This window comes from Rhagoletis pomonella, unplaced genomic scaffold (genome assembly GCF_013731165.1).
Source record: "Rhagoletis pomonella isolate Grant_MI unplaced genomic scaffold, Rhpom_1.0 Rhpom_scaffold_00007, whole genome shotgun sequence".
NCBI classification, from domain to species: domain Eukaryota; kingdom Metazoa; phylum Arthropoda; class Insecta; order Diptera; family Tephritidae; genus Rhagoletis; species Rhagoletis pomonella.
Genome location: NW_023458561.1, coordinates 31,081,520 through 31,094,776, shown reverse-complemented (window position 1 = coordinate 31,094,776; position 13,257 = coordinate 31,081,520). Strand labels below are relative to the sequence as shown.

Here is a 13,257-nt window from a genome sequence, read left to right as displayed (position 1 = left end):
GAAGGTGGTGTTACAAGAGCGGCTAAGTTTTCACCTCCGTGGTTCTTAATGTCAAAATGATGTATTTGCTGTAATTACTACTCGCATTGTACGTAAGATTTTTTAGTGTAATTTTTGTTTTTATACTTCTGCTATCACCTGATAAGAATTCACCTTGAAATAAATTGTATTTTTGTATAAAACAACAAAAATGTATTTCACGTGAATAATATATTCAACAAAAAAGCTAAACTGGGCCCGAATCATGGCATCCGTTATCGAATGAAACTCGATTCCAATCGATTGAAATGAAAGGATAGCTGTTTTTTCTCCTATTCAATTTGAATTGAAAAATCGAACTCACTACGTAGTGTTCAAAAAGAAATGTCTAATAAAATTTGGTTCGATCACGGATACCCTGTTTCTGAAATAAGTTAACTTTTTATTTTTATTTAAGGTGTATTCGATGACAAAATATATGTATATGTTCATTTGAATCTTTTTGCTTTCTTTCGGCAAAATATTGGTAGATTTTTAGACTTTGTTGGTAAAAATGGTAGAAAGTGTAATATAGGTGAAAAGTTGGTTGATCTACCAATAAAGTGGTAAAGTCCGTGCACTTTATGGAACACACGCCGACGAAGTATTGGCCGATACTAAAACGCAAGACCAGGGTGCGTAATCGGTTAGGATGCGAATTTAGAGGATTGAACTATCCCAAGGAGGAGGAAACGTCTCGACTTTAGTTACTATAGACACAGACCAGATTCTTGACCTCACAATGGGTTGTTCTGTTCAGGCATCTGCTTTTTTGGGCTTTCACCGATCACTGCATATCGGATAAAAACGCATTCAGTTCCTTATGAACGTCCTTTTAGCACATCTTTCGGAAACTGGAATTTCTACTGCAGGAATTTGTGCTCAGTCCTGAAAAGAACTTGACTCTCTCCGATAGTTACGAGGAGCTCAAAATGCGCATATCAAGGGTAGATCGTGAAGTCGATACAGTAAGTTTTCAGGCATAAGCGCTTCACTTCTTTTCTGAAGAAATTGTTATTGTTGTTGTATTTAACGTAAGCTCTGCACAATACCTGTCGCATGTGAGCAAGGCAATACCACTGTCCAGCGTATGGCAAACAGTGGCACGCCACAAGATAGTGTTCTCTCATCCCTTATTTGGATTGTGATCGGAAACGACCTGCTAGGGGATTTAGGCAACAGAGGCTGCCGGGTGAACGCCCATGCGTATGATATATGTCTTTTAGTGAGGGGTAAATTTGTATGCACTCTCTATAATCAGATACAAGGTGCCCTCATTGGAACCAGTGGGGGCTCATAGGACCCTTCTCAATCTCGCACTTAACGTCAAGCTCAACATAGTGACTGTGTCAACGTCATAGGCAAAGCTGCTGCAGCAAGGGTCAAGGCTAGACCTAGTAGCAGTGGATGCTTACCATCCTCAGGATTTGAACACTCTAGTATCCTTGGAGGCTTCGATAAGGTCACTCAAAACACAGGTTACAGCGTCACCAAACTCGCAGTAATTATCTTAAATAAAAAAACAATCACAGAAAATGTTGAAATTCCTTAGGATTCTCGGGGAATCGGCTTTGATCAAGTTGGGATCCCTGGTCTGATTGATTCCTAATCAGACTTAACTATGTATATGGGTGCCATATAGTATATAAGTCGCTATACGAAAACATGAGCATGTGTAACTAAGGATAATTTTCATAGTGGAGAGTTACTTAACTCACATACGGCAAATAGCTTTTGATTTTCCGCAAAAGCATTGCAAAAAGAGTTCTTTTTGGGCTCACAAAACTGCAACTGCCAATTTTGATGGGTGTATTTATAGGCCACCGTCGGAATTGTATTAACGTGTTGAGAGTAAATATTACGTCATCACTCTGTCCCAGCTGCTAAGAGGACAACGTGGTGGAATCATCCTAAAACTTTCACTTAAGCTGCCCAACTTTACTCAGGAATATAGCTCGACAATTCCCAATACATGCGACCCATGAACGTACGTACCATCGCAGTCTGGCTAAGACTGAACAGGCGCAGAGAAAATGCTATGTATTATTCTTTTCTTCAAAACAAGACCTACCTATATAGTAATTAGTCCTATTAGGGATCGTAGCCCATTTCTTCTCCGTGTGGGAAGGAGTTTCGCTAACAACTTGTCTGGCCTTTTAAGCCTAATCATGTATGTATATACATAGGTAGTATTTATATGGAGTAGCCCTCAAGTTATGCTCCCAATGAGCAATTCATGATAATAAAGTATTAATAGAATTCGCAACTATTCTAAACTGCAAAGACAAGTAGAAAGATTTTTTTTTTGCATTGCTTTGCTTGCAAAAACTCTGTAAAAAACGTTCTAAACAACTTTCGCCTTTCGTAACTATCAAAATATTTACAACGATTTCAACTAATTGGAATTATATTGCTGAAACATTGATCCCTGGGCGTTGCTGCTGTTTAATAAAGATCGTTCGCTTAGCCATAAAAAATTACTTAAAACACAATCAATTAAGTAAGGAATAGTATACGTAAATAAACAATAAAATGAAGCTGCGACAAAAGCTTTAACAGCAGCAGCAGCATCATCACATCACATCATCATTAGCGCTCACCTTGAAAATACTGGCCCCATTATTTATTTCGAATGGATCTGAGCCGAATAAATCCGTATTGCCGTTGGTCATGGCTATGATATTGTTGTTGTTGTTGTTCGTGACCGATGTACTGCGCCTAGGTGCGGCTACTTTAGGTGGAGGTGCCACTATTGATTTAAACAAGTTAAAGTACGAAAAGAGAATAGAAAAGAAAACAAAAACGTTAAAAAAAAACAAGTCAGAAACAAATTTAAACATACATACATATGTACATATTTAATACGAGTAAATAAACAATGTACAATAGGGTGGTCGTAAAATTCAAGTGAAAAGTCCGAATTCTAATTCTCTCATACCCTAGGATTGCTTTATATAGACAAAAATGTACCCCTGTTTTTTATATCGAAATTAAAAAATATGTATCTGTCGCTGAACACGCTCAAAGCTTTCTATGTATATTAAATGAAAAAAAATTTTTTTTGTACAAATGCTATAGAATTCTTGATATATATATATTTCGATCGTAAAACTCTGTTTCTCTTCGAAAGACTTCCAATCATAATATCCTATATTTAAAAAAAAGGGGGATATATATTTTTTGGTATGGAAGTATGGAACAACAGTCCTAGGGGTGAGAGCATTAATATTCCGACTTTACTTTTTTTTGGACCACCCTAATATACGAGCCTTAGTATGCACATTAGACCGTATCACTTTTCAAGTTACCAAAAAAGGTCGCCGTACAGCCCTCTGTATAAAGAATTTTTGGAAGATAATTTCGATATTTTTGGGCCGAACCTAGGGCTCGACTTTTTTAATTTTTTGCTTACACCTGCGAACATTCGGCAATAAACAATTTTTTAAATAGTTCTGGAATAATCTAAAAGTTTCTACAGCAAAATTTTACAGATGTTTGGTGAGTTTAAATTTACTGACATTAGGGCGGTAGGGACTGAGAAATGGTGGGTAGATACTATAACGCCGTACTTGATGTAAATGAACTTTGAAACAAAAAAAAAATGTCTCCTCGAGACAAGAACATCGATATATTACTCTTTAAGATTAGACATTAAAAAATGTTAAAAGGCGATCCCTACGTTAAGCCAAACATTCTTTTTTCGAAATTGCTTTGCAAAAATGCTCTAAACTGGGGCCCTATGGCGACATTTGTTTTTCTCTGGTACAGTCTAATGTTTATACGTATGTATCAAAGCAAACAACTTTATTGGCCATTTTAAGAATACAGTCAGTGATTGTGCGAATTTTATTTTTGCTTAATTGTTAATCAAATTTAAATGCACCAAAATGGTTGGGAAAATGTTTAGACATTATTCTATTTTATGCAGCTAATTGTTTACTTACATAATGGCGGCGTCAGATTTAAATCATTTGTAAAATTATTGTTGCCTAAACTGTTGCCATTGTTACTGACGCTGCTCAGATTCAAACTGATGCCATTATGATTGTTGTTAAGCGACTTATTGTCATTGTTATTGTTAACACTATTCGTGTTCTGGTTGGTGAACAATTGTTGGCCATACGATTTGGCTGGCTCAAAGCCGAACAGATCGTTACTGATATTTTTGCCGCCCCCACCGCCGCTGCTGTTGCTGCTGCCCCCATCGACGCACTCATCGGCGCGCGGATCAAAATCACTATCCGAATCGGAGTTGAGTAGCAATTCTTCCATTTTTTGGCTATTCGATTTGTGTATAATTTGGCTTGGTATATTGTTGCGTGGCGGCACAATTGGCACAAAGGATGTCGTTGATCCCGATGACGATTTCATCGAATGCGTCGAACTGGTGTCGATTAGCAGTTTATCCTCAAGCACTGTGTTGGGGAGAGGGGGGGGGGGGGGAAAGAAGACAAATTAGTTTTTCGTTTAACTATCTAAATAATGGATTGGTTTCACTCACAGTTCGCTTTGGTGGCGTTGCCGTTGGTTAACGCGCCATTTTCAGCAGCGGGCAAATCCAGTATGTCCTTAATGCCCATTTTGAATAGCATCGAATCCAACTCGGATTTTGGCAGTTTTAGTGACAGCTCGCGCAGTCGACTCTTGTAGATGGCGAGCGCTTTTTCCAATTCCGCATTCTGTTGCTGTGCTTTGCCAAGATCTGTCTTCTCAACATTGTTCATGTATTTTCTGTAAAAGTTAATAAATTGGGGTTAAAGAATATGCTTTGAATTGCTTTGAATTTTTAATTGCTGTGATTTTTTTCTTTGAATTATTTACAAGGTAGCTGTGGAAAAACTTAGTGGTCAGGGAGAAACCTGAAAAGATACAGGCTATCGCTTTTGTGACTAAACTAAGTGAGGCCATTTCGAGGCGACGAGAGTAATGACTGGGTTCAATGTGGCCTAGGCACATACATTTTCAAACTCCAAAGGTCTTCCCAACTTTTTGGAGATTTTCGGACTAGAAGAAGTGTTGTGAAGAGTAGAGTGCACAGTATAGATATTCGTTAGATCGCCGTTAATATCTCTTGTTTTTCATTTATCCATCTCTCTGGTAGTGATCTCTAGAGATGAAATAATAAATGCCCTCCCGCCATCACTTCATTTGCATTTTTTTTGTCTGTCTTATTGTTTCTGTATTTCGCTATTTCGTCTAGATATTGTTACATCTGTATTATGTCTTTTCGGGATTTTTAAAGTTGGGATAATGGAGTGCTCTCCTCACTCGATGGAGCTTTATTTTCCAATGCAGCCAACTAAGACATTGCAAAGTGTTTCACGTGAACTCCATGGCCCACCTTGCTAGATACGATGGTCGAGAGTTACACGATTGATCAGCACGTCTAAAGGCCGTTTTCTGAAGTAACCTTTAAGTTTAAAGTTACAGATTACTTGAGAAAACGGCCCTAAGTTATAAAAATTTATTTTAAAATTTGGTTTTCGTTAGAGGAAAGGTTGCTGCACTTCGAATTCGAGTCTCCGACGTATGATGCCAAATCCTAAACGACTGGTTAGGTAAACAATCAGTCAAACAAACTCCAGATTCCCCTGTTCAACCGCTCAACGGGGCAACGGTGAGCTCGAACAATCATTGAGAACCGGCTTATTTTGACCCAAATTGAATGACATGGACATGAACGAGATGTGGTTCCTGCACAGCGATGAACATTCTACATGAATCACTTGAAGGTTTGGTTATCTCTTGCAGGTATCTATGGACCCGGCACCCAACTCGAAATTTCCATGGGCAGACGTCCTACAAAGTTGCAGGCTGAAGTTTTAGCGATGCCAAATTAAACCTTGAAAAGAGTCTGCTGGGTGCCTTTCTAGTGTAATTTTTAGATAGCCAAGCCGCTAACAAGGGCCCTCTCAAAGAGGATTATGAAATCCAAACTTCTTAAAGACTGCTTTAACACGCTTAAATTCTTGAAGCAAAATATACCGTAACATTGTGTTGGGTACCAGGCCAGTTTGTCATCGAATGCAATGAGGTCGCAGACGAGTTGGCGCGAGAAGGATCCTTAACTACCTTTTTAAAACCGGAACCATTTTGTGGTCTCAGTTGGTCCCTTTCGAAAACCATAACTACTGGGTGGGTACACTCGAACGTAGGAAGTACTGGAAGGCGGTGGAGCGGCTTGGCTAGATAATGATTAATTCAATTTAAAGCCCCAACGGTCAAATACTTTGTAATACAAAATTCAACAACCGAGGTCCTTTTGAAATCATCAAGAAAGCCGGAGGTATCTTGGGCATACTGGGTTAGAAAAACAAAAGGCCTTTAAAATCTGACTAACTCAATACATACTTAAAACACTCGTATCTATGGTCATATTTCGCTATTTATTTCAAACTTACTTGTATGCCAAATCGAACGCTTGCCCAATGGTCAACGTTATATCCGACGCCAACTTATTCGATATGAACACGAAACATTCATGTGTCTCCTCTGTATTACTGCCACCGGTGCTGTTGTTACCATTGGAACTACTTACACCATTGGTGAAGCTATTGCCCGTTGTGGTGCCGTTAATACCGCCATCCAGTGGCTTAACTGTTTTCGCAATAAAACTAAAGAATTTCTTTACACCCTTCTCGTCGGCACAATACGAAATGTTGTGCAGCGGGAATTGATGTAGGATTTTCTGTGTGCGCGGCTCCTGTACAGCAACACCATCCACACTGATGGTAATTTCGACTTTTTTACATTTTTCCTGAGTACCTGTTTCGGCTTTCTTCATCTCCTGTGCAAATTGCAGCTTGCGTATGGCATCTTTGACCACTTCAATGCCTTTGGCCTGCTCCACTGGCAAATTACCAAAGAACTGAAATTTGAAAATGATTAGGAATAGATTATTCGAAAATCGATGAATACAAGTTCTGTGAAAAAAATTGGGAATAAGAAATGTTATTAAATTTCTATACGTTATAGCCAAACATAATATCCAATTATTGCCTGTCCTATATATAAAGATGTGTATTTTTTGTAAGGAACCTTATTCCCGTCTTTTTGGAGGGTGGTGACAGGTTATAATTAGTTTACATATACTTAGTATATACGGTCGGAATTTCAGTCATTTCTTCCTCAATCAATGAAATGCCAGCTGAGAGGCTTAAGCTTTTAATTAACCTTCAAAGGAGAATTTAAGGATTGGTGCACAAACTAGTTATATGGTCAAATAATTCCTGTAGCTTTTGTGTCTCTGATATACGGACATCTACTTCTAATGTGCGGCACCTTGACTGGACAATTTGTGTTTTTTTTTTTAGATCTCGGATCGGAAGACTTAAGTTGCTCTGTTCTAGACGCCTACAATAGTTGAGTAGCTCGCCTAAAGGGCTAAACGTATTGAAATCACTTTGGAACGTTTTTTGAAAACGGCCTATCTATACGTTAAGAACGAGGGACACGTCCAGCACACTACCGTGGTACACATACGGCTCTAAGATCTCTAGATCCTTGAGGATATTGGAGCAGCCATATTAGGCCTTAAACCAAAGCTAGTAGCTAGTCTATGTGCAGAGAGTTTGTTTGCTCTTACTCTACCTTGGATAATGATACGTTGACTCCCTCGGAGGAAGTCCGATATTTGGGCGCCATTTTCAACAAAAAAGCTAACCTATAGATGAGCTATCAAAGAAGGCTATAACTTTCTCATACGCCGGCCAATCATCTGTGTGGGAAAAATTTGGCTTCAAGCCTCGAACTCTATTGCCGATGAAACGACATTAGAGTTTATGGTGGGAAGTGGGGTAACTATACTCGCAAGAGCTCTCACTCTAACTCAGTTTATGGTTGCCAGATTACTGCAGCGTTTTTCAAACTGAACTAACAGCTGCAAAAAGGCGGATCTATTCTTTAGGCGGCCATTAAAACACTTGATTCTGATAACGGAACTAAATACAGCACCGCTGATTTTGTGACATCCGTCAGAAAAACGGATTAGTTTCACTTCAAAGGAAAAACAAAATGTAAAGAGGCTCTATTATGGCATATGTAAGACTACTAGAGCGTAAGAAAAGAGCCAACTTATTGGAACACTGGTACACTTTTTTTTGTTATCATGGCGGAAGAAGACTAGCTGTTGGTCATTACTGTGGCAAGGTTTAGTTAGGTCGTTTGAATAAGTAAGATCTACCCCCAAATCAGACTGGCATGTCTACAAATCGAAATTTTAGGGAATTCCACGGCTGGTAAATTCAGAATTAGATTGCATGTATTTAACTAAGGGAACTTACCTTGACTAGATAGACGACGTGGCCATTCACCAGCGCATCGGGCGTATGCAACCAATTTCGCTTATCCTTTTTCGCATCCTCGGTTGTGCCATTGTTATTGCTTTTATCATTATTATTTGATTGATTTTTTATGTTATTATTATTGTTCTGTTTATTCCAAAACATTAACTGTGACATATTGCTGAGTGGTGCGCGACTATTGTTGCTGAGGAGTTGGTGTGTCGGCTCTGCAACGTTTTTGCGCTTGAGCGGACTGAATTTCTGCGCCGTTTTGAATGAAATTATACGACCACTGCACCAAAGGAAAATTCTAAGAAATCAAATATCAGCAGCTTATCGGTTGCTGTTTGGTTTAACTGTAAAGAGCAGAAAAACAAACAAACAATAAAATTTATTAAAAGCAAATCAATTGTAAATAAATAAAATAAGTGCAAGTATTCGAAATATGCAAACGAATTAGCATACAATTAAGATAAATTAAAAAGAAAAGACTAAAAATTAAAATATTGACGATATTCTGCTGCATCTAGCAGCCTATTGAACTCGGCGCATGTGCATAACTAAGTACATATAATACATATACATATATGTATGTATATGTATATTCAGTGTCAATCGTTGTTGAAGCATTGTCATGACCAGCGATAAGTGAGGTGATTCCTATGATCCGTGCGATTAGTAAAACGTGTCGACAACGTAGTTTACGCCAGCAACACCTGAATAGCCAATTAATTTTTGTTGCTCCTACATATGTACATATGTAAGTAAATTCCTATTTTATTTGTTTTGCTTGTAATAAGCGCTTTGGAAGGCATTTTGTTTTCTTCGTGCCTTTGAAATTGGAAAATCCGCTGACTAGCAAAACACCCGAACGTATGGAGGAGATCCGTTTACAAAACTAGGCACGTCCATAAGTACTAGTTACTGGCAATCAATAGTCGCCATCTTATAACTCATCCACAAACGAAGTGAGAAGTGATGGAGTGTTGTTATTCGTTCGTTGTTTGAACACAGCAAAACGCAGCTCATCTCAGCGCAGCACAGCCGTGCATACCATAATACAAGCCAACTAATTAACTCGCGAACCAGACGAATTGCTGAAATTCTAAGCTTGAATGCTTAAGCAATATGCAGCCTTTGCATCGTCATTCTAATTGCGGCTTCAATTCTCAAACGAAAATATGCAAGTGCATAAAATTTGCACGTACTTCTATATATGTACACATTAGGGTGCATCACTCTCCATTCAAAAAAAAAAAGTCCGTATTGTTTTTCCAGCGGAACTATGAAATGCATGATCATGCATGAGAAACACTTTTAGTATTTTTGACGTTTTCAAGCATTTTAATTTTAAAATTTACTCGCAAACTCACATACACAGTCTCATTTCTAATAAAAAAAAAATTAAACAATTTAATTTTCAGTTTTATAACATTTTAAAATGCTGGCAAACTTCAAAAAAATTAAGGCCGACGAATTGAGAGAACGGTTCCTCCTTACTATGTTTTTATCATAATGAAATGCGTTATATTTTGATAATTCGGCCAAATTTTTTCGCAAAAGTATTAAGATTTACGTGAACTGGATGCTTTTGAAAATAACTCCAAAAATCGTGTGTTTATAAATAAAAATAGATTTTAAAAATTATTTTTTTAAAAAATCACCTCAGACGTTATAAGAGTTTTAAGCTTAAAAGGTCTGCATAAAAATGTTTAAAAATTGTATCAACGGAATCAAAACAACGCGATTTTTGGAGGTATTTCCAAAACCGGTCTAGCTCATGTGAATCTTAATATTTTTCCGAAATATTTTTGGCGGAGGTCTTATATATCAAATATATTAAATTTATAATTCCGGTGGAAAATACCCCCATTTTCTTGTGTTGTGTTGTGAAGTCAATACTGCTTTGTGCAGCTCCGGTTTGGGCCCAAAGCAAAAAAGAGGCATCTACGACCAGTCTAACTGAAATCATAAGCATATTGTGGTTCTGGAAAACCACGCAACTGACATTTGTGAAAATGAGATTTGCACGCCGGAAGCTTCTGGCATCAAAGCTTATCCATTCGTAAAAATGTCGATTTATAAAACTAGCCCGAAATCAGATTGCTTTATAAAAGAGAGCATTATTTTGAAATAAGACAGTTTCTAGTAGTGTTGGACAGTATCGATAATAAAAGTACTTAGAACTCGATTCTGAAAAGGAACGACGGCACCCGATTTTTAAAAGTATCGATACTGAGTTCTCTATAGTACTCATTACTCACAAAAGAACTCGAAACTACTCAGAACTTAAAAGAGAACTCGAAAGTTCTTAGTACTCATAAAAGAATTCGAAAGTATTCGAAAATACTCTGTTCCAATCAGCATTTTTATCCATGCACTCAGGATCGTTTCAAAGTACTCAGTATTAAATGTCGAATAGATACTTAAAAGTACTGAGTTTTATTTATATTTACCGGTATTCAGAAATGATTGTACTCAATTTGAAGTTCAAACAGTTTTCAAGTAGTACAGTACTTATACCCAGTAAAGTTAGCAATTCATTCGACGTAATTCAAAAGTTCTCGATGCTTTCCAACACTAGTTTTTAGTATCTACTGTAAAATTTGGGCAACCTCACATACGAGGTTTTGCATTATCTTGATACGTAAATAGATACCTAAATACTCATGTACATACATATGTATATAGACAAGTCTGTAAGCCTCATACATAGTTCCATATGCACATAAAACTCAATAATCCCAGAAAGCATCCGACGACAAGTCCCCATCAGCCAGCCAGAGATTGGAGTGACGTGCGGCGATCACTTGTCACGATTAGCGTTCGAGCGTATTTTGCGCATTTGACGCTCCCATTTGCGTATTAGAATCTACTTTTATTTGTTGTTTTTTTCGCATCTTATTCGATTAATTTCTGATTTCAAAACTGGTATGTATGTATAATAAGTAGCCATAATAGAAAATAATAAAAAACAAAAAACAAAAACAAAACATGATCACACATTAAGAAGGCATTCACCGCCGTCGTAGCCGTCGATTGACACCCAAATAACTTGATCTGATTTCTAACTACGTAGTAGATTGTTGATTATTTTCAGTAAATTTTTGTAATGCGTTCTTTGTTTAGAAAAATAAAATAAAAGCAATGGGAAATAGTTGCTAAATAAAAAAGGAATTTGCGCGAGCACCAAAAATGACAATGCCTTTACAAAAAAAAAAAAACAAAACAAGAAAACAAAACAAAATGCACAGCTGTAAGCTTACGTTAATGCTTACGTTTGTTGCATCATGCAATTACGATGAAGTAATCAAAGATCACAAATTGTGCTCAAAAGATTTCATAGCTAAATTTGAGATAATTAAAGGATAACTGATTCAAAAGTGGTCTGATGTGAAAAGCCTCTAAATATTACAAGCAGCAAAAAGATTACAAAATATCTAATTTGTATCGTTATTCTCTTAAATCATACGAAAACGATAAAATTAATTTAAAACCAAGATTTTCCAAAAAAAAAAAATTAGTCAAATGAATAATTTAAAGGTTTGAAAAAATTAAGAGTAATGGATACCCCTTTGCCCAGACTACTCCTTTTGGGATTTTTATACCCGAGCGCAATTGTGCACCGGCTATTATAACTTTGTTTGTATAACGGGTGTATAGATATAAATATATGTATGTATACTCGTATACATAGCAAAATGCTCCGAATTAATAGAGAGACGATTGAGCCATGTCCGTCTATCTGTCCGTGAAGGTTGCCATTTATGCAAAGTAGGTTGGTATTGAAAATGGACGGTACCCGCGCCCCTCCTCCCATAAATCCATATTTTCGAAAAATGCAAAAACTACGATATGTATCTCCAAATTGTTGAAAGTTGGAATAGAATTTTTGCACAAAATGAGACAAATATAAAATTTGCGGAAAATGGGCGTTGCACCGCCTACTTATGAAGAATTGCTGTAACACAGTAACCGCTTCTCCAACCTCCACCAAACTCGGTACAAACATTGCTTAGAGTGCGAGTAAGAAACATATTGAAAATTTTTGAAATCAGTCAATAACTACGCCCACCTCCCATATAACAGTAATTTACAGATATGCTACGAAAGCTGTGAATACAATGAACATTTTTGAAATCGTATTAAAATTACGCCCACATAAGGGTAAATTTCAGAAATACGAAAACTCCGATATTTCAGTAATTAAGCATGCAAATTTACTTAATGCTAATTGCTTAGCAAAAGTGATAAGAAATTAAATATGGTGGTTAAGTACTAGAACGGGGTATTTGAGGCCATTGAACATCTCAACAAGAAAAATTGTCTCCCCGAGGCAAGAACATCGATTTATCATACTTTAGGACTCTACTGTAAATGCCGAAGCTATGACGAAAAATTACAAAAGACGACCCCCACGTTCGGAAGAAGTTTCCTTCGAATCGATATACGTACATATGTACTTCCTTAGCAAAAGTTTAATGATTTTTGACGAGCATTGAATTAAAAGTTGCTGTGTAAAAATTCTTGGGAGACTCGTGTGTAAAAAAAAAGTTTTTTAGTACGGTCATTTAGTCATTTAAAAAGATCGTGCAACATTTTAGTTTTTAACACCAGTTATTGTTTATATTCACTGACTCATGAAATGTTCAGTAAGTTTGCTGCAAGCGACTAACTAAATATTATCCGCCAGCTTAAGTAGACTCCATAAAATAATATTTATACCAGAATTGCTTATCTATTCTATGTACATATATTAACTGTTATATAAAAAACAAATTAAATCTTGTTCATGATAAAATGGAGAAGCCATTGTTTACACTCATATATCACTAAATAATCTTCCAGCGGAAAATAATACTCCCTGCTTGCCTATTGCCAATCCACTGGTATTACTTCCGGTACACACATATGTACATTAGGGTGGCCCAAATTGTCTTCCTCCAGCCGTCAGCCC

General features: G+C 37.1%; 1 protein-coding gene across 5 annotated transcripts in view; it reads right to left on the bottom strand.

Annotated features, from left to right (window-relative positions):
- LOC118742581 (PTB domain-containing adapter protein ced-6) overlaps nucleotides 1–13,257 on the bottom strand; it is a 31,142-nt gene that overhangs the window by 1,566 nt on the left and 16,319 nt on the right. For all 5 annotated transcript variants that reach the window (XM_036474764.1, XM_036474768.1, XM_036474767.1 and 2 more), the window contains exons 2-6: nucleotides 8,301–8,656; nucleotides 6,420–6,886; nucleotides 4,520–4,749; nucleotides 3,963–4,433; nucleotides 2,619–2,767 (exon numbers count right to left, since the gene is read on the bottom strand). In XM_036474764.1, coding sequence (XP_036330657.1) covers nucleotides 2,619–2,767; nucleotides 3,963–4,433; nucleotides 4,520–4,749; nucleotides 6,420–6,886; nucleotides 8,301–8,477 — 1,494 coding nt within the window. In that variant the 5' untranslated portion in view covers nucleotides 8,478–8,656. The remainder of the gene's footprint in view (nucleotides 1–2,618; nucleotides 2,768–3,962; nucleotides 4,434–4,519; nucleotides 4,750–6,419; nucleotides 6,887–8,300; nucleotides 8,657–13,257) is intronic.